Source organism: Aegilops tauschii, chromosome 5, assembly GCF_002575655.3.
Source record: "Aegilops tauschii subsp. strangulata cultivar AL8/78 chromosome 5, Aet v6.0, whole genome shotgun sequence".
NCBI classification, from domain to species: Eukaryota; Viridiplantae; Streptophyta; class Magnoliopsida; order Poales; family Poaceae; genus Aegilops; species Aegilops tauschii.
In genome coordinates, this window is record NC_053039.3 from 45,014,052 (window position 1) to 45,039,766 (window position 25,715).

Sequence of the window (25,715 nt, forward strand, 5' to 3'; positions counted from 1 at the left end):
TAAAGTTTGGGAATGCGACGCTTGTCTCAAAAGGCTTCAGCCTGATAAGCTTGAACCTAAATCGGAGAAGTGTGTCTTCATAGGATACCCTAAAGAAACAATTGGGTACACCTTCTACCACAGATCCAAAGGCAAGATTTTTGTTGCTAAAACGGGTCCTTTCTAGAGAAGGAGTTTCTCTCGAAAGAAGTGAGTGGGAGGAAAGTAGAACTTGATGAGGTAATTGTACCTTGTCTTGAATTGGAAAGTAGCACACCACAAAAAACCGTTCCAGTGATGCCTACACCAACTAGAGAGGAAGATAATGATAATGATCATGAAACTTCAGATCAAGTTGCTACTAAACCTCGTAGATCAACCAGAGCACGATCCGCACCAGAGTGGTACAGTAATCCTGTCCTGAAAGTCATGTTACTAGACCATGGCGAGCCTACGAACTATGAAGAAGCTATGATGAGCCCAGATTCCGACAGATGGCTTGAAGCCATGAAATCTGAGATAGGATTCATGGATGAGAACAAAGTATGGACTTTGGTGGACTTGCTCGATGATCGGCAAGCCATAGAGAATAAATGGATCTTCAAGAAAAAGACTGACGCTGATGGTAATGTTACTGTCTACAAAGCTCGACTTGTCGCAAAAGGTTTTCGACAAGTTCAAGGGGTTGACTACGATGAGACTTTCTCACCCGCAGCGATGCTTAACTTCGTTCGAATCATGTTAGCAATTGTCGCATTTTATGATTATGAAATCTCGCAAATGGACGTCAAAACTGCATTCCTTAACGGATTTCTTAAAGAAGAGTTGTATATGATGCAACCAGAAGGTTTTGTCGATCCTAAAGGTGCTGAAAAAGTGTGCAAACTCCAGCGATCCATCTATGGACTGGTGCAAGCATCTTGGAGTTGGAATATACACTTTGATGAGGTGATCAAAGCATATGATTTTATACAGACTTTCGGCGAAGCATGTATTTACAAGAAAGTGTGTGGGAGCTCTGTAGCATTTCTGATATTATATGTAGATGACATATTGTTGATTGGAAATGATATAGAATTCCTAGATAGCATAAAAGGATACTTGAATAAGAGTTTTTCAATGGAAGACCTCAGTGAAGCTGCTTATATATTGGGCATCAAGATCTATAGAGATAGATCAAGACGCTTAATAGGACTTTCACAAAGCACATACCTTGACAAAGTTTTGAAGAAGTTCAAAATGGATCAGTCAAAGAAAGGGTTCTTGCCTGTGTTACAAGGTGTGAAGTTGAATCAGACTCAAAGCCCGACCACTGCAGAAGATAGAGAGAAAATGAAAGTCATTCCCTATGCCTCAGCCATATGTTCTATCATGTATGTTATGTTGTGTACCAGACCTAATGTGTGCCTTGCCATAAGTATGGCAGGGAGGTACCAAAGTAATCCAGGAATGGGTCACTGAACAACAGTCAAGAACATCCTAAAGTACCTGAAAAGGACCAAGGATATGTTTCTCGTTTATGGAGGTGATAAAGAGCTCGTCATAAATGGTTACGTCGATGCTAGCTTTGACACTGATCCGGATGACTCTAAGTCAAAGACTGGATACGTATTTATATTGAATGGTGGAGCTGTCAGTTGGTCCAGTTCCAAGCAGAGCGTCGTGGCGGGATCTACATGTGAAGCGGAGTACATAGCTGCTTTGGAAGAAGCAAATGAAGGAGTTCATATTCGATCTGGGTGTAATACCTAGTGCATCGGGTCCAATGAAAATCTTTTGTCACAACACTGGAGCAATTGCCTTGGCAAAGGAATCCAGGTTTCACAGAAGAACCAAACACATCAAGAGACGCTTCAACTTTATTTGTGAACAAGTCAAGGATGGAGACATAGAAATTTGCAAGATACATACGGATCTGAATGTAGCAGACCCGTTGACTAAGCCTCTTTCACGAGCAAAACATGATCAACACCAAGACTCCATGGGTGTTAGATTCATTACAATGTAATCTAGATTATTGACTCTAGTGCAAGTGGGAGACTGAAGGAAATATGCCCTAGAGGCAATAATAAAGTTGTTATTTTATATTTCCTTACTCATGATAAAGGTTATTATTCATGCTAGAATTGTATTGATTGGAAACCTAAATACATGTGTGAATACATAAACAAATACTGTGTCCCTAGTAAGCCTCTACTAGACTAGCTCGTTGATCAAAGATGGTTAAGGTTTCCTAACCATGGACATGATTTGTCATCTGATAACGGGATCACATCATTATGAGAATGATGTGATGGGCAAGACCTACCTGTTAGCTTAGCATAATGATCGTTCATTTTTATTACTATTGCTTTCTTCATGTCAAATACATATTCCTTCGACTATGAGATTATGCAACTCCCGAATCCCGAGGAATGCCTTGTGTGCTATCAAACGTCACAACATAACTGGGTGATCGTAAAGATGCTCTACAGGTATCTCCGGAGGTATTTGTTGAGTTGTCATAGATCGAGATTAGGATTTGTCACTCCGAGTATCAGAGAGGTATCTCTGGGCCCTCTCGGTAATACACATCATAAGCTTGCAAGCAAACTACTAAGGAGTTAGTCATGAGGTGATGTATTATGGAACGAGTAAAAAGACTTGCCGGTAACGAGATTGAACTAGGTATAGAGATACCGACGATCGAATCTCAGGCAAGTAACATACCGATGGACAAAGGGAATTACGTATTTTGTCATAAGGTTTGACCGATAAGATCTTCATAGAATATGTAGGAGCCAATATGGGCATCCAGGTTCCGCTATTGGTTATTGACCAGAGAGGTTTCTTGGTCATGTCTACATAGTTCTCAAACCCATAGGGTCCACACGCTTAACGTTCGTTGATGATATAGTATTTTATGAGTTATGTATGTTGGTGACTGAATGTTGTTCGGAGTTCTGGATGAGATCTCGGACATAACGAGGAGCTCCGGAATGGTCCGGAGGTAAAGAGTGATATATGGGATAATAATGTTTGGTCTCCGGAAGAGTTCCGGAATTCACCGGAAGGGGTTCCGGATGTTTCCCGAAATGTTTGGGTACGAGAACACTTTATTTGGGCCAAAGGGAAAGCCCGCGAGGCTTTTGGAAAGTGCAAAAGGAGTTTTGCGGAGACCAGAGGCCAGACTCCAGGGACCCTGGCGTCTGGGGGGTAGACGCCGGGAACCCTGGCGTCTAGCCCTGGAGTCCGAGAAGGACTCCTGCCTTTCGGGTAAAACCGACTTTGAGGAGGCTTTTAGTCCAAGTTTCGATCCCAGGGCTCAACATATAAATAGAAGGGCAGGGCTAGCACCCAAGACACATCAAGATTCACCAAGCCGTGTGCCAGCAACCCCGTCCCCTCTAGTTTATCCTCTATCATAGTTTCCGTAGTGCTTAGGCGAAGCCCTGCGAAGATTGTTCTTCACCAACACTGTCACCACGCCGTCGTGCTACCGGAACTCATCTACTACTTCGCCTGTCTTGCAGGATCAAGAAGGCAAGGACGTCATTGAGCTGAACGTGTGCTGAAAGCGGAGGTATCGTACGTTCGGTACTTGATCGGACGAATCGTGAAGGTGTACGACTACATCAACCGCGTTGATAAACGCTTCCGCTTAGCGATCTTCAAGGGTATGAAGATGCTCTCCCCCTCTCGTTGCTATGCATCTCCATGGATAGATCTTGCGTGTGCGTAGAATTTTTTTTGTTTTGCATGCAATGTTCCCCAACAGAACCGATGCCTCAAGAAGTACTACATTATGTATGATGAGACATGTCATGTAACTTGTATAGCTATATCATGATTATGATGTGACGACATGATTTGTGTTGGATGATATGATGAGACTATTATGTGTATGATATGAAAAGCATATTGCATGTGTATGATATGATTAGAATACTATATAAAACCTGTACAAAAACATCGCAAATACGTAGCAAAAAAGAGATATGTGAAAATATAGTAGTAGCGCTCTTTAGTGCTGGACACGAAAACACTTAGCAGTAGCGCTAGTATGGAAGGCGCTACTGCTAAGTAGGAATATAGCAGTAGCGTGTGTCAAAATGCGCGCTACTGCTAAAAGTTAGCTATAGCGCCGTATCAATAGCGCGGTTCCCCGCACTACTGATAGCCCTTAGACCCGCGCTACTGCTAGGCTTTTTCCTAGTAGTGCAATAGAGCGAGACTCTGAGTGGGTGCGGTGGTTACAAGGTTGTGAATGCAGGGGATGCAATCATGTTGCCTTAGTGCTTCCCGTCGTGAAGGAGGTCACTGCACATGAAGGCGAGGGTGCCTACGATCCTGGGCAGAGCAGTGGAGGGAGGAAGTTATCTATGTCAAAAGCTAGAGATGATGGTTACGAACCAGGACAGAGCAGTCAGGTAGGAGGAGGAAATGCTGATGGTTATGAACTAGGGCAGAGTAGTTAGGTAGAAGGAGAAAATGCCGATGGTGATTACAGTGGCGAGGTGGACACTGATGAGGTAGATGGGCACATGCAGGACCAGATGGAAGAAGAAGACACCAATGTTGATAGGGGTCATGTCGATGATTCTGACGAGTCGGATGAAGAAGAAAATGTAGAGGGGGTCCCGAATCCTGCATCATGGAATCATGACTTCTCATCTGCAATAATCGTGAATGATGGACATGATTCTGCCTGGCAATATCACCAGAACAATATTGCGATGGGTGCTATGTATCCCAACAAACAAGCTCTGAAGGATGCAATAATTAAATGGGCAATGTCCACGCAAAGGGTTTTCACACCTCAGGTGTCAAGTCAGAAATACCTGACAATGGTATGCAAGAACGCAGATTGTCCCGCCAGGGTGCACGGCTATCTCTCTAAGTACGGCACAAGTTGGGCGATCAGTGACTTAGTTAATCACACTTGTCTTATTCGCTGCATCCCTCAAGATCATGCCAACCTTTCATCGACGCTTATTGCTCGGTTGTTTTACTATGAGATAGTGGAGGGAAAAGTTATGGAAGTGAAGGCAATCCAGACAAAAGTCTTCGCCAGGTTCAAGTACAGAATTTCTTATGGCAAGGCTTGGAGGGCTAAGCATACGGCGCTTGAGAGGAGATTTGGTTCTTATTTTGATGCATATGACTCTATTGTCCAGCTCCTCTCCACACTGCAGCAGCGGAATCCAGGCACCTATATCGATATCCAAGACCTCTTCATGCCAGAGTTCCCAACTGTGAGGGTGTTGCATCGTCTCTTATTCTCTTTTGGTGTATGCATCGAAGCTTTCAGGCATTGCCGGCCGGTGATATGTGTAGATGGTACTTTTCTCACTGGCAAGTACAAGGGTCGGATCCTAACAACCATAGGTCAAGACGGCCAAAATCAACTTGACCCACTCGCATTTGCTTTTGTGGAGAGTGAGAACATTGAAAGTTAGACATGGTTCTTCGGGCAGTTGAAAATATCAGTTGTGAAGGAGAAGCCCAATGTGTTCATCCTTCATGATAGGCATGCAAGTGCGATAAGGACACTAACAAACCCAGGTCCTGAGGAACAAACTCCATGGCAGGACTTGTAGAGCCATTGGTGCATGCGCCATCTGGGGACTAATTTCTTCTCGCGGATCAGAAATAAGAACCTGATGAATCTATTCAAAAAACTCTGCAAGCAGAACCAGTTTGAAAGTACAATTTGATACGTGACAGACTTAATGTGTGCACACAGAGACACGTTAGGGACAGGAAAGCTACAAGAGATGCAGCGGTGAGGGCACATGTTGAAGCAATAGTTGCAAAGTTGGCATCAAGAACATCGGCCGTGGAGGAGGAGCCAGTTGGGCTATGTGACTTGCCAGTCTTTGACCCACCTGGTACTAGGAGAAGGCTCGAGAGGTCGATTAAAACCTTCGAGCAGTGGATAGAGCATGAGCCTCTGGAGAGGTGGTCTTTGCTACATGACACACATGGAGCAAGGTACGGTGTCATGACAACCAACCTCGCGGAAACATACAACTTTGTCCTCAGAGGAAACCGGGCATTGCCACTTACAGCCATCATTGAGGGTATTTTCTATGGCACCGTGAAGTATTTCAGAGATATACGTCAAAAATCAGAGCAGCATATCTTGAACAACCCGAATACACGTTACCGTGAAAGAGTCACGAAGTACATGGAGAACAAGATGCAAAAATCTAGGTCACACACTGTAGTCGCCATCGGTAATCAAGAAAGAAGGTTTGAGGTCCGCTTAGCCAACAACAAATTCAGATGTGCAAATGAGTTGAGGACGCATGAGGTGAAAATTGGAAATGAAGCCTGACCAACGTGTGAGTGCACATGCAACAAACCGAAATTGCTTCACCTACCTTGCTCACATGTAATTGTTGCTTGCGGGCAGCTTGGAATGGACGCAATATCGTTTGTGTCTCCATTTTTTCTGAAAGAGTCTGTCCTCAATACCTGGACACGTGAGCTGATGGGTTTTCAATCAATGGGTAACTTCAACAACGTCAACCCCACTAAAAGGCGTTACATCCCGGGCCAGCCTTGTAACTTTTGCGCATATAGTTGAGTCTATCCCGGGCTGCAAACGCCTCGCCATCGACTCCTCCTTGTTGAGCTGCTTAGTGGACCGTTGGAGGCCAGAGACCCACACGTTTCACTTCCAATGGGGAGAGATGGCTCCTACTCTAGAGGATGTGTCACTTTTGCTGGGACTACTCTTGGCAGGTCATGCCATAGGACCGTTGGACGCACGGGCTGGTTGGGAGGTAGGTCTTACACAACGTTTTCATGGTGTTTTGCGGATGCTCCGACTCCGGTATGGGAGCATAACTGACGTAAGTATGATTGATTGCTCAATTTCCAGGTTAGTTCCCCTGCCTCTTATCTTCAAGTTATTTTGCATATGGCTTTACAGAAGATACGTACGGCTTACTAAAACTTTCTCTTTGCTTAATGCAGATCCAGAAGTTCCCGGCGCCGTTAAGTGCGGCACAGATCACTCGGAGCCTGGAGGCCTGCTTAATGTGGCTTTTCGGCAAGGTGATGTTCACAGAGAACCATGTCACCACTATTAGCACGCGCTACATCCCTATGGCACTCGAGATACTGAGCGCTGAGACGGCGGATCAGATCAGACAGAGGAGTTGGGGTTCGGCGGTCTTAGCGGCTATAAACCGAGGTATGTCCAGCGGTTGCCAGCTTACATCGAGAAAGCCAGCCCTTCTTGGATGCCCTCTATTCCTACAGTTGTGGTCGTGGGAGAGGTTCTCTATAGGGCGACCAGATGTACGTGTTCATGAGCCTATAGACACCATGTTCGATGTTGATGGCATCGACATGCCTACTTTTGGTCTGTGTTGGACACGTCGTGAGGTATGTATCGTGTTATAGTTTAATGCATCTTTTTTGTGCACAAGAGATAATTCAATGCTAGCGGCTACTAACTTTTGTTTTCCGCAGAGGCGCTTTGCTAGTGATCAGACCAGGAAGCATACACAGCACTGAACGAGCAATTCGATGCGTACACTGGGGTCATCTGGCAGCCCTACACGGAAGCAGCCCTACATGCAAGATACCCCGGTGGTATGTCTGTGCTATGCACAAGGGACCGAGATTACTGGATGACGAAATCGGGAGATCATCTTCGATGTCTTCGTCGAGGAGATGGCACAAAAGAGGGTTATGAGGTAATTTGGTCTTCTGCAGTTGGAATTACCTCCCCCTACAGAGAATCCGGTGCCAGCACACATCCATAGGTATTAACCAGTTTTTCAATGTTGCATTATCTTTGACAGTACTCCATTGGAAGCATTAGTTAATTGTTGAACACACACCACAATTGTAGGACGACGAGGAAGGGCATGACCAGGACAACTGCTGACTGGCTAGTTAGACTAGAGCTGTATGTTACAGAATGGGAGACAGCAAACACACATCTATGGCACGAGAATCTCGATTTTGATCTCCATGAATTCAATCTCTATTTGCGGCGCTACATGACCAGAACACGGTTACACATCGTTGAGCACTCTCACCCAGAGGAGATACCTGACCCTACTCCGTCGGATATGTACCCGAGCTATGATACTTCGGGCTCTGGGCAATACGTGGTAAGATATATTTTCTTTAAGTAAAGTTGTCACATACTTTGAGGTGCATACTTACTAATCGTCGTCAAAATTTTCAGGCTCGCTTGACACACGAACTCTACGACGACGTGACCACCTTTGGACGATCATTGTCGTCTGGACCTCTTCTTCAGCATTGGCCTATGCTACAGCCCTTCTTGGAACGCATGCAGAACAAGATACGGGCTGTCTACGAGGCTATCACGTGCACCCGGAGAAGCGATGTTGTTCAGCACCAGCAGCAGCAGTCGCATCCCTCCACACACCGATATTAGCCACGTCCACGTCTAGCACATCAGCCGATGACCAGGCAACCCTCTCCTGACCAACCTGGTAGTTCGACGTGGCAGCACCCACATCACTATGCTCCCACATCGAGCTTTGTGTTTTCTCCACAGCCACAGCAGCAGAGTCCCTCGTCGAGCTTCATATTTCAGCCAGAGCAGCCGTCATAGCCAGCATGTATGTCTCTTCATATTTATTGTTTTCAATATTAATTGAGGCGACCTCATTCTTCATGACTTAATGTTCCATCGTGCAGGAGCCTACGGATATCAGGCGTCTATGTCGGCATCACATGATACGTGGGGGAGTGATCAACATCTTGAGAAGAACATACACGCTCGGATGTCGCAACACACCCAGTGGATGAACATGTTTTCGACTCCTCCACCTGGCCCCACACAGGATACGCAGTATGACCAGGGCGAGTCTGAGATTCCTCCTCGTAACATTAGGGCACCCCATAGGTTGGGATGGACAACGCCTCGAGATCCGCCTGTGCGCCAGGGCAGACGTCGTTAGTGACGCTTCTATCTATCAGTAGAGACATGACCATCTACTTCTGTATGAGACTTATGTCTATTCTATGTATGAGGCAAATGACTATTATGTACTTATGTATGAGACATATGCCTACTCTATTTTAGTAATCTATTATCCAAACTATAACATTATATTTAGATAGAACATAATGCTCCTACAATAAGACGGTACAAACAACTAGATACAACTACATCTAGATTAAACGGTACGTACGACTTAACTAACAACATATAGCATAAAAACTACATGAAGTCGTCATCGTCATCTTCCATCGATGCAGAACTCTTGCCCTACGATGATGAATAACTCTTGCCCTTCGACGGTGAAGAACTCTTGCCCTTCGACGATGCAGAACTCTTGCCCTTCGACGATAAAGAACTCTTTCCCTTTGACGATGCAGAACTCTTGCCCTTCGATGATGCAGAACTCTTGACCGACGGCATGAAGATATCGTCTTCATCCTCGCTGTCGCCAGTCCATAAAAAAGTATGTTTTGCTGCAACCTTTAGGTATGTTCCACTCTTAGATTGTTGCTTCATCCATCTTCCCTGTAACCTCAGAAGTTCTTCTCGTATATCCTCAAAGGTCCTGGAAGGCCACCCGCACCTACTTAATGCGTGAGCCGGCTCATTCAGTAGGGTGTCAGTATTGATGAGTTTGTCACGCGGAACTAAGATGTTGTCTACCCTGAAATCGGCGGCTAAATCCAGAAGACATTTGGACATACTAGGGTGAAAACTACAATCAAAAGGATATCCGGACATCTTGACGAGACTACGAGACTACACTAGAATGCTTACCAACGTTAGTGTCGAGGGTGTTTTATAGGTTGAGAACACAAAGAAAAGCGGGAACTCGAAAGCGGGAAAATATGGCGGGAGATACTGGCGGGAACTAGAGAGCGGGAAAATATGGCGGGAACGAGCAAAGCGGGAACGTATGGCGGGAACGAGCAAAGCGGAAAAATATGGCGGGAAGTAGAGAGTAGGGAAATATGGCGGGAACGAGCAAAGCGGGAAATGGCGGCCCGAGATATAAGCGGGGAACGTACGGGGGTAGAAAATGGGTGCATGCACCTCTCGGCCTATAGGTGGCCAATTAGTACTAATCGGCCTACAGATGACCGATTAGCTCCTCTGCGCTAGTGGCCGATAGGTTTGTCGGTCAACAGAAGGCTGATAGGAGGCCAATCGGCCAGCCCAAAGACGACTGGGTTCCAATCTGCTACCTCCAGGCCGACTAGATCCAATCAGCTAGCAGCAAGCCGATGGTGTATTATTTTTAAAAATGATATATCCGGCATAATATTTATGAAAAATAATAAAAGATGTATTATATTATTTTAAAAAATTAGCTGGAAAGCAACTGCTGGATACTGACCGCACGAACTCGATGGACAAAAATGGTCATATTGCTACCAAAATCTTTCTCCCCGTCGTTGAGCCTCAGCATGAGCGCCCCGACCCCGGCGGCCACCCTCCGCCACTGGAACCGCCTGATCCAGCTGGCCGCCGCGTCCGGCTCCTACACCCTCTGCCTCCGGCACTACGCCTCGCTCCTCGCCGCGGGCCTCCGCGGCGGCGACGCCTCCACCTTCCCTTCCCTCGCCAAGTCCTGCGCCGCGCTCCGCCTCCCGCGCCTCGGCCGCTCCATCCACGCGCACGCCCTCCTCGCCGGCGCCGTCGGCGACGTCTTCGTCCGCACCTCGCTGCTCGACTTCTACGCCAAGTGCGCGTTCCTCCCCGACGCGCGCCGCCTGTTCGACGAAATGCCCACCACCAGCCGGACCCTCGTGTCCTGGAACTGCATGGTCACCGCGTACAGCAAGGCTTCTCGTCTCGACAAGGCCGTCGCCATGTTCAACGCGATGCGGGGCCTAGGGGTGAGCCCCAGCGGGGGCACGCTCGTCGGCATGCTGTCGGGGTGCCTGGACTCAATGGCCACGAGAAACCTTGGCCTGTGCGTGTATGGATATAGCCTCAAGTCTGGGCTCGACGCGGATTTGCCAGTCTCCAACTCAGTGCTCACCATGCTTGTCCGTCATGGCCAGCTGCATGCCGCGTCTTTCTTGTTTGACTCTATGCACGACAAGACTGTAGTTTCTTGGAGCGCAATGGCGTCGGGGTTCTTGCAGACGGGCGACTTTAACAAAGTGTTTGCTCTGCTCAACCGCATGCAGGGTGCTGGGCACAGATTTGATTTGATCGCGCTGGTTAATCTCGTCTCAGCTGCTGCTCTGTTAGGGAATCTGTTGGTGGCCAAGGGCGTGCATGCTCTTCTCATCAAGAGCGGTTTTGAATCCGAGCAAGATCTTGTGCCATCATTGGTTAACTTATATGCCAAGTGTGGGGATCTTGAGACTGCTCAGGAGGTCTTCGATGCAGTTCACTGCAAGAATGTAGTGCTTTGGACTTCAATGATACATGGATATGTTGAAGGTAGCCGCCCAGACAAGGCCTTGACAATGTTTGATAGCATGTTGCGCACGGATGTGCAGCCAAATGTGACAACAGTTTCATCAGTTCTTTCTGCCTGTGCTGATTTGGGGTCTGCTAATCATGCGAGAAAGGTTGAGGAGCATGTGGTGGCAATCGGACTGCAGTCACACCTGCGGGTCGCTACCGGACTGATAGACGCATACTGCAAGTGTGGGAGCGTTGAGCTGGCTAGGAAAATATTTGATGCGGTTACCGATAGAGACTTACCTATCTGGAGTGCCATGATTAATGGATATGCTTGCAACGGAGAAGGCAGTGAAGCTCTCATCCTTTTCAGCGAGATGCAAAAAGAAGGTGTTCAACCAGATGACATTGTCTTTACCCATCTGTTAACAGCATGCAATTATTCTGGTTTAATAGATGAAGGCCTTAGGTGTTTTCGCAGCATGACAGAGGAATATGGTATTGAACCATCTATTGAGCACTATATGTGCATAACTGATTTGCTATGTAAGTCTGGTCAAATTAGTATAGCTAAGGAGTTCTTTAAGAAGATCCCTGTTCAGTTACAGAATCAGGTTTTGGCTCCTATAGTAAGTGCATACAGTTCTCATTGTGCCGATTCTTCGATGGATTCAGTATCAGAGGAATTACTTAACCTGGACCCTCAAGATTCTGGTCACTGTGTCTTAGTGTCTAATATGCTCAGTTGTTTGGGGAATTGGAAGAAGGCGACAACCTATAGGACGCTACTAAACAAGAAAGGTTTGGTCAAGGAACCTGGAAGGAGTTGTATTGAACTGAGTGCTTAACCATGCTGCGAACACTTGATTCACATACTTTCGATCCTAACAGATGTCATTTGCTCTTTCAAGGTGAGCAGTTGGCACTCTCTGAACAAGCTTGATTATGATGGAAAATAATTTCATGATCTCAAGTTTGTCTGTATTGTGGAGACTATATACTTGGATCGAATATGATTAAATATGATGTTTGGAGGTACTTTGGGTCCAGTTCACTGATTTGGGGTAACAAGAAATGTGGCATCAAACCAGGAAATATTACGTTGAGGGCTTGAGGCCTCATGGGGGTCAGCTTCCCAGCCAGTGGCCGAGCCAGACCACCGCACCTATGGAACCCGAACAGCGAACAAGCCTAAACTGTTCATCTCTAGCCCCTGTGATGGGACTGTTGCTTATTAGATGTTCACCAGACGAACCTGGGCTGGAGGTTAGTGTTTATAATCTTACAAACAAAGAAAGATGGGAATGCAGCCATTAACGTCTTCATCATAGCATCATGGAATTTAACTAGAGATGGAGCATATGGACTATAGCACTGTCTTAGTGTCTTGCTTCCATACGAGTTGAATTGAAGTTACAATTTGCTTCAATTTTGCATTTGATAATATGTAGATGATGTATATATCAAAAAATTATATTTACTAAGGGCTCTATGATTAAGATTATTACTTCTGTCCATATAGAAATATTTTGAATTAGCTTCTAGTGAGAAACATGGTAACATGTGTAGGTTTGAATTTACGGAAACATTTACAGCAAAATATGACTGTTCATGACTATGATTAAGATTATTACTTCAGTCCACCTAGAAATATCTTGAATTAGCTTCTGGTGAGAAACATAGTAGCATGTGTAAGTTTGCATTTACGTAAACATTTGCAGCAAAATATGACTGCTCGCGCCTTTTGTGTTACCTATAGAGAACACATTAGCTGCCAAATTTTTGAATATCTCTATGGAATGAAGAAGATTACTATCTGCCTTAAAAGGAGTATTTTCTTGTATAAATCAGGTCCTGTTATCATAGAATTGCAAAATCAACTCATAATTTGTTCCAAAGCAATCTCACATTTAGTATTCATGATGTGCATACTAAAATTTACTGTATTGGACTTGGAGGAACAAGAGACCGCATCCTTGTGAACTTTAAATCATAAAACTGCATCTTATAACGACGTCTCATTCAGATTTTTCTTCATGACTGGAGTTTAATTTATGCCGTTCAAGCATATAGTGTACATTCCTTTAAGGTCAAGAAGTCTATTGTGAAGATAAGGCAAGAGAAGGATTGCAACTCCCATTCTGCCAAATATAAAACTGTCGTATTATACCCTAACACAAAGACTCTGCTTGGGCCATGTTTGAAATTAAGGCGGATTATCATAATTTGGTTTGCGTACTCAGTTTTTGTGTGTGTGTGTGTGTGTGCATACTTTACTGTTTTCTAGAGATATTATGTCTCATGTCTATTTTATACCAACAAACTATAAAATAAACTCAGGGGGCAACCACAACCTAAATTTTGGACATCTATATTCATCAAAATTAAGAACCATCTGACCCTGACCCCTGAAAGGCTGAAACCCCAAGAGCCATGTCTCCAGAACTATTTTTAGAATAAATATTTTGGTCAAGTCTTTTTCAAGCTCCAGCCTTACGTGGTATCGAGTCTTAAAATTACAATCTATTGTCTTGTTATGAGCCGTGTGTAATCGGGAATCTGAGTAACATTTGGTGAGCAAGATTTTTGTACTTATTATTCTCTTCCTGAGTAAACACAAGTATCTTGTTGTGTGCTTACTTCTGGCCTCAGTTGCATCTAATCTCCTGGACTATTTACTAGTAGTCCAGAACCATCTCTTTTTCGCGGTAACTTTTTGCCTAGGAAGCGCCAGAAAGTACACAATTTTTTTGTGGGAGAAGAAACCGAACAAAACAGACAAGGTTGTAACTGGTCAAATCTATCCATACCATGATAACAACAAACTGGTCAATGACCATGCTAACAGTATCAGTTCATTCCTGAACAAATCAAAGTTTTTTTTAACCTTGAACAAATCAGAGTTTTGCATTTGACAACACATAGATGTTGTATATATCAAAGTTTTTATTTTCTAAGGGTTCTATGATACAGATTATTACTTCAGTCCATATAGAAATATTTTGAATTAGTTTCCAGTGAGAAACATAGTAACCTGTGCAAGTTTGCATTTACGTAAACATTTGCAGCAAAATACGACTGTTCATGCCTTTTGTGTTACCTATAGAGAACACATTAGCCGCCAAATTTTTGAACTATCTCTCTATGGATTGAAAAAATATATTATCTTCCTTAAAAGGAGCATTTTCTCGTATGAATCATGTCCTGTTATCGTAGAAATTGCAAATTAACTCATAGTTTGTTCAAAAGCATTCACAATTAGGATTTATGATGTGCGTACCAAAATTTATTGTATTGGATGAACAAGAAAAGGGCATCCTTGTGAACGACGTAAAACTCCCATCTTAATCAGAATTTTTGTTTAGGATAGTCTCATTCAGATATTTCTTCATCACTGGACTTTAAATTAACAGAAAGACTATGCCCGGGCCATGTTTGAAATTAAGGTGGATTATCATAATTCGTTTTGCGTACTCAGTTATTGTATGTGCATATTCTACTGTTTATGTCTCATGTCTATTTTCATTCTAACAAACTATAAAGTAGACTCAGGTTATATAGTTTGTGGAGTACCTTTTCATGAGTTTAGACTTATGTTGCGTATGAAGCTTAACAATATACTCATCAAAATTAATAACCATATAACCCTGACCGTGAAAAGCTGAAACCCCAAGAGCCATGCTATTTTTGGAAGGTCAAGCCTTTTTCAAGCTCCAGACCTCCGGGGTATCCGAGCAAGATTTCTCCTGAGTACTACTCCCTCCTTAAACTAATATAAGAGTGTTTAGAATACCAAAATAATGATCTAAACACTCTTATATTAGTTTACAGAGGGAGTAGTACATGTTGAAATATATTGCCCACCTTCCTTCATCAGTTCAGACTTTTGGATGAGTTGGCTGGTGCATGAATTCAATAGTACATACCAGTATCTTGTTGTAAACCGAGCAGGACCATGCAGACAGTAAATCAGAGTTCTTCTTTTTTGAACTCTGAACAAATCGGAGTTAATGTAACCATTCAAAATCAGAGTACAAAATTCGAAGGGCTAAAAAGAAACTGCTTCCAAAAGAGCAAAGCGAACTGAGAAAACAAAATTCCAAAGCAGGGGAAAACACCAAATTAAGCATGAGAAGGAAAAAAACATTTAAATTTAAATTAAAAAAATGATATTCGGGATCAGATGGTAAGTCACTGGGGCGCCCCATTGTCGTAACAGGCTTAGTTGGGGCGGACACCCCTCTCGCATTATAGCGAGCTGATACCACTCATCACATCCCTTTTGGCTGCCTGAAGGATCATGCTTCTCAACGGCGCACCCGCCCCCTCTTTTATAGCGCCCGGAGGCTCGCCCTCCGCTGCGGCAAGCGGTGTGGGACTAAACAGGCGGCTGTGGCTAGCAGTCGAACTGAGAAGCTCACATGAGTGTGTGGGCCGAATGGAGGTCACAGTGAGTGTGGTGGGTAGCTCACGCCAGCCGTCCGGCCCATGGGCTTGTGAGTCACGATTGATTGTGATTTACGGTGGATCATTCTTAATTAAAAAAAGTTGATTTACGGTGGATGATTCAGTGCATCGTTCATTCATCTTTGAACGAACGAACGGTCCCTTTCTTCAAATGTGCACTCCTTTTTGAAAATGATCGATTACGACCTGCCTGCATTTCAAGGTTGACAAGTTGATTGTCTGTGGTGATTTTATTTTATTTTTCCTCACTTTTCTTTAAACTGCACCAAGATTTGATTCTTTTTACCAGCTGCATCGGAAAAAAAAATTACTCTACAACCTTTAGACGACTGCACCAAGAATTTTTTACGAGTGTCCAGTCAATGAAGGCAATGCAAGGTTCGGTTGTGATAAGACTGACAATGACAATCATCAAACTACTGATATCAGGTGAAAGAAATCATTCATGTTTGGATTACCATCTGCTAATGCCCCAGGTACATGAGAAATTCTTATGCCACCAGTATCATGCAAGATTCCTCGCCAGAAAAGGAAAAAATTCATCGTTTTCGTACGGAGAAAGATAGTGGCAGGGGGAGGCCACAGCAACAGAGTACAGCTCAAAAACATTTGGTTTCCGATCACAAAAAACATAGGTCAGAGGATGACAGTGACAAAATGAAAACCGCGCGGAGAAGACTTGGAGATCCAGCTAATAAGCATTTGTGTTCCACGCGCCTCCATGGCGCCGACGCCTTCGTTGCCTTGCATCTTCTCTCGTTCTGGGTTCTTCTGTGCTGAATGGATCATGACTTGGTAGGTTGATACACCGCCGAATCTGAATGAAATCAGGGCAAAAGAAAATATTAGTAGATGATGACTGTGCAGTTAGAACACCAAATCTGAATGAAGTCGGGGCAAAAGAACATCTTAGCGGATGATGACTGTGCAGTTAGAACATCGGCAACCTTTTGAAAGAATGCAGACAAGAATGATGCATATTGCAGTATATATGGTACTACTGTAGTAGGTGATCTTGTGTGGTGCAGGAAATTGTTAAATAACTCAATTTTTGCAATTAATAGGGCTGCAGCATGATCAATGTACTAATCTTGACTCTCAAGTATTATGATCTGAAATTCCCAACAAAAATAAATGTGATTAAAGGGGGGCGGATCACGGGGACCCTTCCCTTTATGTTGTCAGGTAGAATATGAGACCTTTCTGTGGATTACACACATTAGCACCCCACGGATTCGAACGCTGGTGGGCAAGTTTACCACCGTAAACTCTAGCCACCCAGCTATTACTCGATTCTGAGTTCTAAAGAAGAAAGATAAATCCAAGCAAAAAAAGATCATTGTCCCACTGACATGTCGGCTGCCCCACCTTGTTAGTAAGAGAATGGACGGTGCCACAAACATGCAGTGGCATATAAACAATTAATCCAAAAAATGGTAACAGTATCCTGTACCCTGAAGTGAAATGATCTCCCTTCAAAACGAGCCATTCTTGTTCGCCAAAAAAAAAGCTGTTCTTAACTACAACTATAGTCGGAAACTTCTTAGAAGTCACAGTTGCCAAATAAGATACTCCCAAAATATTTTCCTCAAAAGGAATCCAAAATCAGTAGTTCAAGAATAGGTATTTCAGCATGTCTATCAAAATCCCTGAGTTGCCAAATTGGACTGCTGCACACTGCTGCAGCAAGTAGTCTGAATTCAGTAAATCTGCTATTGCATGACCTCTGTAAGAAACATCTCCTAAGGTTGGCTAAATTTAGTATGGTATATCTATTACTTTCTAGAAGTGCTATTCTCTAGGAACTTGGAAGTTGGAATAGCAGTGTACCAGCCCCAATTTGGCAGCTACAATCAGTTTGTTTTCTTGAGAGAACACTCCCTTTGGTTGGCTACTGCTGCTAAGTTCTGAAATTAACTGCTCCATTTTTGGAAATGACTTCGTCTGGACTCTGGAGTACAATTCAAATTCAAATAAACTAACAGCAGCCTATGCATTGAATGACCAATAGCGATTCATGCAAGATTTTTATCTCAGTGTAACAATGACAATGGAACAGGTTCAGTTAAACTACTCTAAAAGTTTATTTAATTTTTGCAGGGAAACAACTCACCTCTACAAGAAGAAATTATGTCTTCCTTTCCTCCTTGAAGTCCCAGAGCTGCAGCCTCCGCTCCGGCGCATTGGCCGCCGCAGGAGCAGCAGCAGAAGCGCTGTTGCCTCCAAGAAAGAAGGGAAACATAGGCGAAGGCTCGGCTGGAGCAGCAGAGAACCTCTGCATCAGAAACGGGTGCTGGGACGGCGGCCACTGTGGCGTCGAGACGGTGTTGGACTGAAGTGTGCTCCTGTCGAAGGCGACAGAGGCATGGTGGTGGTGGTGGTGGCGGTGTTGCTGGTCCTGGGAGAAGGTGAGCTGGGGAATCATCTCGAAGGACATGGGTGCGATGTGTGAACCCGGAGCGGCGTAGTAGGCAAGCGTCGGCTGCTGATGCTGATGCTGCATTGGCTTGTCGGCAGCGTTGGAGCAGTGCAGGAGCTCGGCGAACGTGCCATTGGCACTGCCCCCGTTGTATGCATTGGCTTGGTGAGTGGCATTGTCATTGTCGGCAGGGCCGTTGGCGAGCGAGAGCACAGAGCCCTTGCTGGTCTCCGAGGTGCTGACCTCCGCGGCGTCTTCTGCTGCTGGGGAAGCGACAGGGAGGGCGAAGGAGCAGTCCAGCGACGGGAGACCATCGATGGCGGTGGCGGCGGCTTGGATGAGCCATTCGATGGCCTTGCTGGGCTGGTCGACGCCCAGGCGGTCCTGGATGTCATAGAACTGAATGGCCGTCTGCACCGAGAGCCGGATGCGGCGGTCGCGGAGGCCGCGCGAGGTCACCACCTTGCTGTGCCGGTCCTTGCCGCCCGCCGCAGCACGCGCCACCCGGAAAGTCCGCCACGCATCCGCCGAGTCGCCGCCGCCGCCTACCGCTCGCAGGCGCTTGCAGGAATTGCGGTCCTTGTCTGCCTCTTCCATGGCCCCCTAGCTCATGCCAGTCCGCAGCTTCCTCTGCTCATTTTGGGGTAGGATTCAGAGAAGAAGGAAAAAGTTAGCACCAAACCTTGCAAAAACATTTGGATTTTCTTTTTTCTTGAGAAATGATGCAGCTGTGGCAATAACTCAAGTTCTTGAAGCGAGGTTTTAAACAACAAAACATTCCTTTTTGAGAAGAAAATATAACAGAGGAATTGTAGTTAAAAAAATCTGCAGAGTCAAAATCTGAAACAAATATGCTACCAGTCCATAGCCCACTTGCTCTTATCCTCTGCTAGATGAGCTCTTTTAGCACACAAAAGTTGCAGCTTGTGAAAAAAGCAGCAGCTTTATCAGAGGAATCTGCTACTCTATCTATCTACGTCTGAACATTAGTAGTAGTAGATGATGTTGTTGCATAAATGCATGGCTCCCCCGCCCTGTTCCCCGTCTATACTTAACATAATTAATCAAGGATACTTTACTTAGGGATTCCTCTATATCTAAACCTCCCAATTATGTAGAGTCAAATCTGGCAAGGACGTGGGGATAATCGTAAGCAGAAAAACCCTAAAATCTGTGGTAAATAAAAGGGAAAACCTAGCTTTACGGGCGCATTACAAAAGCAAAACAGCCCCCAAATCTCAACCGAGTACACTAGCTCTCGCCACCACCATTACTCATCTGCTATCTATTATCAACCAAAGGGGGCAAATCTTTGGAAGCAACGGCGCCAAGATATTCCTGGGGAACGGGAACAAAAATAAAAAGCAAAACCATATCCAAGAGAGGATGAACATGAGCATGGACCTGGACATGGACTCCACAAAGAACCCAATCTCGCAGGGAAAAATGCACGCGCCAGGCGAACCCGGCCGGGCTCCCGCCGGCACAGGCCAAGGACGCGTCGACGGAGGGGGGAGGGGGGAAGCCTGTCGCTCACCTGAAGGGGCGGAGGAGGGGGTCGACGGGGACGGGCGGCGGCGGCGGAGCGGGGACCGGAGCGCGGCGGGTCCGAAACGGCAGGGGCCGGCGCGCAAAAGGGAGAGCGGGGAGGGGGAGGAGACTGGAGTGAGGGAGTGGAGCTGGAGCTGTAGCTAGCGGGCTGACAGCTGCCGGTGGGCTGGCTTATCGGCTGACGCCTGCCAGGCCGTTTTGCGGAAAGGGCCTCGGCCTTCTCGCGCGCGTGCCGCACAGTAGCATGCAGGGGCTTGACCGCATAACTTTTTTGGAGGACGGGGGCTTGACCGAGAATGTTCCCGGGTTGCGGTCTGTCGGCCGTAATCGTTCCTGCTAGTGGCATCTAGCCGTAGCGATTAGTTCCTGATTAGAACACGCTGTCGGTGCAAAGAACCCAAAGCTCCACCAATGCTTTCTTTCTTGATGCTACTCGGAAGTTATAGGTTTGTCTTAAGTAAAAAAAAATATGTTTAACGAAGCATATCAAACTTTAATGTATTTTTTCTCTAAACTTCATCAAGCTTTAATTGAAATATTAAGTTGTAGATGTTAATATATTTTCTCTAAACTTGATCAAGCTTTAATGTGTTTTTCTTTTTTGTGAGGAAAAAGAGATTCCATTGCTTAACCAGTGTGGTCACAATCGTGTGTGTACGGCAAATCAATCTCCGAGGGACCTGATCTAAGCCACACGGCAGTGCGCTTGTTACGATTATTTGACACTACCTTAGAGCATCTCCAACAGCCGCTCAACATGCCGCGTGCTAAAAACTACTTTGCCGCGACCCCATCGCCTGGTTTGGCGCGGCGGGCAACGCTGGCTCCAACAGCCGCGTAGCGCGCAAAAATGCAACGCGTGCGACTCGCCGGCGCATGCCATATGTTGCATTTTGAACACAAAATGGATTTCAAGCATAATATAATTTCACACAAACAAGTTGATGAATAAAAGTTCATACCCAGAAGTTTAAATTCATGCCCACAAGTTCATCCAACAAGTTCAAAATGCAAACCAAGTTCATGACATAAACGGAAGACACATCAAGCCTCGTCCTCCTCTTCGTCCTCATCTTCCTCCGATTCATCCGACTTCTCCGAAGACGATTCTTCCTCCTTCTCCTCCTCATTGTCGCGCACCGCATCACGTGAAGCTCGGACGGTGTTGGCAAGATCTTCAACGACATCTTCATGGAAAGGTGTGTGAGGCACACCGGAAGACATTTCGCCCATGGCGGCCGGAGGTGCACCCATGCCTCCCATGAGAGACGCAAAACTCATGCCGTCCATGGCACCCGGAGGTGCTCCAAAGCCACCCATGCCTCCCATGGTCTCCATGATAGCTTCAAAGCCACCCATGGCACCCATGCCGCCCATGGTAGCTCCGAAGCCATCCATGCCTCCCATGGCGCCAAAGCCACCGCCAACCATGGCGCCAAGGCCACCGCCACCCATTGTGCGAATCATGGCTCTTTTTTGGATCAATACTTCTTCACGAGCAAGATTGACATACTCCTTTTGCGCCTCATTGAGGATAGATGTGTCCAAAAATAACAAGTGCTTCTCCCAATCCAACAATCTAGTTCGCTCCTCATTGCTCACCTTCCTCTCCTCCAAAGCCACCTTCCTCTTCTCGGCCGCCACCCTCCTCTCCTCGGCCGCGGCATCTTGGTTCCTTGCCATTTTTCTCACCTCGTTGGCTTCTTTTCTCGCCTTCACAATAGCTTCCATAGCATTTTTGAGCTCATCATCTCCTTTCCTCTTCTTCTTTTCTTTTGCGTCTTTCTTGCACCCATCCGGTCGTTTTGGCTTCGAGTATGAAACCGAGTTGGGTGTGGGGCTTCTCTTGCCGTCATCACTTGATGCATCCTCCTCATCATCATCATCCAACTCAATTGTTCGCTTCCGCTTGTTGCTCAAATCCAAATCATCCAAATCATCACGCTTCTTCCATTTCTCATCATCCTTCAACACGTCATAGCAATGAGGCAAGGTAAATGGCCATCCTTTCTTGATCTTCCCCTTCTTGGTCCTTTTCTCCTCTCCTTTGAACAAGTTTTGTGCAATGTTGTACTACATGAAAACAAAACAAGTTAGCACTCAAACACCAACAACAAGTATGATGAACATGGATGAAATGAAACTTACTCTATCGTCCTCATTAGTGCCACTTGGCTTCAAATTGTCAACCGCCTTTTGTGCGGCCGCCCACTTTTGACAATCCTTGTTGATTGTCGACCACCCGGACCGAAGAGATCGGTCGGAGCGGTCAATTCCACTCATGTTGCGAACATCAAAGTGTTCCTTCATCCGAAGCCAATAAGCATCTCTACTTTGATCACCTCCAACGGATGGATCCCTTGACACTTGCAACCAAGTATTGCATAGTAAGATGTCTTCGGCGTTGGTGTAATTGCCCGCTCTTCCTTTCGGTGCGTCGACAATGCCCTCACCATGCTCGTTCATCTCGAACTCATGGTCATCGAAGTGCATGTCATTGGTTTGAGACCAATGCGAATTGTTGGAGCCAACACCCATAGTTGACATGTATGCATCATCGTTGAGACTACAAAGTATATAGAACAATGCAAATAAGCTATCTATATGTATGCATTCAAAAAATAACAAGAAAAAACAAGTTGGGGAAATTATCTACCTTTGGGGCATATCCTCAAACACATTGTGCGCGTCGGCCGCCGGCTCAACAAGTGAGCTCGTCGGCGCTTCAGTAGCCGCCGCGCCCGTCACACGCCCTGCAAGCTTCTTCCTCGATGCCTTCGAGGTGCCGGAGCCGTCTGCCGCCTTTGTTCTGTTGGGGAACGTAGCAGAAATTCAAAATTTTCTACGCATCACCAAGATCAATCTATGGAGTAATCTAGCAACGAGGGGAAGGGGAGTGCATCTACATACCCTTGTAGATCGCTATGCGGAAGCGTTGCAAGAACGCGGATGAGGGAGTCGTACTCGTAGCGATTCAGATCGCGGTTGATTCCGATCTAAGCACCGAAGAATGGTGCCTCCGCGTTCAACACACGTGCAGCCCGGTGACGTCTCCCATGCCTTGATCCAGCAAGGAGAGAGGGAGAGGTTGGGAAGACTCCATCCAGCAGCAGCACGACGGCGTGGTGGTGGTGGAGGAGCGTGGCAATCCCGCAGGGCTTCGCCAAGCACCGCGGGAGAAGAGGAGGAGGGAGAGGGGTAGGGCTGCACCGAAAGAGAGACGTTCTCGTGTGTCTTGGGCAGCCCAAACCTCAACTATATATAGGGGGGGAGGGGGCTGCGCCCCCCTTAGGGTTTCCACCCCCAAGAGGAGGCGGCCAGCCCTAGATCCCATCAAGGGGGGCGGCCAAGGGGAGGAGAGGGGGGGGCACTAGATGGGCCCTAAGGCCCATCTGGACCTAGGGTTTGCCCCCTCCCACTCTCCCATGCGCCTTGGGCCTTGGTGGGGGGGCGCACCAGCCCACCTGGGGCTGGTCCCCTTCCACACTTGGCCCACGCAGCCTTCTGGGGCTGGTGGCCCCACTTGGTGGACCCCCGGGACCCTCCCGGTGGTCCCGGTACATTACCGATTTCACCCGAAACTTTTCCGGCGACCAAAACAGGACTTCCCATATATAAATCTTTACCTCCGGACCATTACGGAACTCCTCGTGACGTCCGGGATCTCATCCAGGACTCCGAACAACATTCGGTAACCACGTACATACTTTCCCTATAACCCTAGCGTCATCGAACCTTAAGCGTGTAGACCCTACGGGTTCGGGAACCATGCAGACATGACCGAGACGTTCTCCGGTCAATAACCAACAGCGGGATCTGGATACCCATGTTGGCTCCACATGTTCCACGATGATCTCATCGGATGAACCACGATGTCGGGGATTCAATCAATCCCGTATACAATTCCCTTTGTCCAACGGTATGTTACTTGCCCGAGATTCGATCGTCGGTATCCCTATACCTTGTTCAATCTCGTTACCGGCAAGTCTCTTTACTCGTTCCGTAACTCACATCATCCCGTGATCAACTCCTTGGTCACACTGTGCACATTATGATGATGTCCTACCGAGTGGGCCCAGAGATACCTCTCCGTTTACACGGAGTGACAAATCCCAGTCTCGATTCGTGCCAACCCAACAGACACTTTCGGAGATACTTGTAGTGCACCTTTATAGTCACCCAGTCACGTTGTGACGTTTGGTACACCCAAAGCATTCCTACGGTATCCGGGAGTTGCACAATCTCATGGTCTAAGGAAATGATACTTGACATTAGAAAAGCTCTGAGCAAACGAACTACACGATCTTGTGCTAGGCTTAGGATTGGGTCTTGTCCATCACATCATTCTCCTAATGATGTGATCCCGTTATCAACGACATCCAATGTCCATGGTCAGGAAACTGTAACCATCTATTGATCAACGAGCTAGTCAATTAGAGGCTTACTAGGGACATGGTGTTGTCTATGTATCCACACATGTATCTGAGTTTCCTATCAATACAATTCTAGCATGGATAATAAACGATTATCATGAACAAGGAAATATAATAATAACCTATTTATTATTGCCTCTAGGGCATATTTCCAACAGTCTCCCACTTGCACTAGAGTCAATAATCTAGTTCACATCACCATGTGATTAACACTGACAGGTCACATCACCATGTGACCAACACCTAAGAGTTTACTAGAGTCAACAATCTAGTTCACATCTCTATGTGATTAACACTCAATGAGTTCTGGTTTGATCATGTTATGCTTGTGAGAGAGGTTATTAGTCAACGGGTCTGAACCTTTCAGATTCGTGTGTGCTTTACGAATATCTATGTCATCTTGTGGATGCTACCACGCGCTATTTGGAGCCATTTCAAATAATTGCTCTACTATACGAATCCGGTTTACTACTCAGAGTCATCCGGATTAGTGTCAAAGTTCGCATCGACGTAACCCTTTACGACGAACTCCTTTTCACCTCCATAATCGAGAAAATTCCTTAGTCCACTAGATACTAAGGACAAGTCCGACCGCTGTCATGTGATCCATTCCCGGATCACTATTGTACCCCTTGACCAACTCATGGCAAGGCACACTTCATGTGCGGTACACAGCATAGCATACTGTAGAGCCTACGTCTAAATCATAGGGACGACCTTCGTCCTTTCTCTCTCTTCTGCTGTGGTCAGGTCTTGAGTCTTACTCAATACTCACACATTGTAACACAGCCAAGAACCCCTTTCTTTGCTGATCTATTTTGAACTCTTTCAAAATCATGTCAAGATGTGCGTTCCTTGAAAGTATCATCAGGCGTCTTGATCTATCTCTATAGATCTCGATGCCCAATATGTAAGCAGCTTTTATCCAGGTCTTCCTTTGAAAAACTCCTTTCAAACAACCCTTTATGCTTTCCAGAAATTTTACATCATTTCAGATCAACAATATGTCATTCACATATACTTATCAGAAATGTTGTAGCGCTCCCACTCACTTTATTGGAAATACAAGTTTCTCATAAACTTTGTATAAACCCAAAATCTTTGATCATCTCATCAAAGCGTACATTCCAACTCCGAGATGCTTACTCCAGTCCTTAGAAGGATCGCTGGAGCTAGCATACCTTTTAGCATCCTTAGGATGGACAAAACCTTTCTGATTGTATCACATACAACCTTTCCTTACGAAAACTGGTAAGGAAACTTGTTTTGACATCCATCTGACAGATTTCATAAATGCAGCTAATGCTAACATGATTCCGACGGACTTAAGCATCGCTACGGATGAGAGAATCTCATCGTAGTCAACTTCTTGAACTTGTGAAAATACTCTTTCCCACAAGTCGAGCTTCATAGACGGTAACATTACCGTCCATGTCCGTCTTCTTCTTAAAGATCCATTTATCTCGGATTTCATGGCTTCTAACCATTTGTCGGAATATGGGCCCAC

General features: G+C 45.8%; 2 protein-coding genes and 1 non-coding gene across 4 annotated transcripts; 1 reads left to right on the top strand and 2 right to left on the bottom strand.

Annotated features, from left to right (window-relative positions):
• Nucleotides 1-10,296: 10,296 nt before the first annotated feature.
• On the top strand, nucleotides 10,297-12,854 carry LOC109769431 (pentatricopeptide repeat-containing protein At1g11290, chloroplastic). The gene has a single exon (XM_020328177.4). It carries the CDS (start codon nucleotides 10,339-10,341, stop codon nucleotides 12,184-12,186), a length of 1,848 nt encoding a protein of 615 aa, XP_020183766.2. The 5' UTR covers nucleotides 10,297-10,338; the 3' UTR covers nucleotides 12,187-12,854.
• Nucleotides 12,855-15,513: 2,659 nt separating this feature from the next.
• Nucleotides 15,514-15,618, bottom strand: LOC120965682 (small nucleolar RNA Z279/snoR105/snoR108). Its single transcript, XR_005758710.1, has one exon. It is a non-coding gene; the product is annotated as a small nucleolar RNA Z279/snoR105/snoR108 (small nucleolar RNA).
• A 612-nt stretch (nucleotides 15,619-16,230) lies between these two features.
• Nucleotides 16,231-19,920, bottom strand: LOC109769432 (transcription factor PCF8). 2 transcript variants are annotated; one of them, XM_020328178.4, is made up of 3 exons: nucleotides 19,762-19,920; nucleotides 17,919-18,854; nucleotides 16,231-16,622 (listed from the first exon to the last, which is right to left on the bottom strand). In XM_020328178.4, exon 2 carries the CDS (start codon nucleotides 18,819-18,821, stop codon nucleotides 17,934-17,936), a length of 888 nt encoding a protein of 295 aa, XP_020183767.3. In that variant the 5' UTR covers nucleotides 18,822-18,854; nucleotides 19,762-19,920; the 3' UTR covers nucleotides 16,231-16,622; nucleotides 17,919-17,933. The 2 variants fall into 2 exon arrangements, with proteins under 2 accessions (XP_020183767.3, XP_073355814.1); XM_073499713.1 differs by having other exon boundaries at nucleotides 19,629-19,913.
• Nucleotides 19,921-25,715: the final 5,795 nt, after the last annotated feature.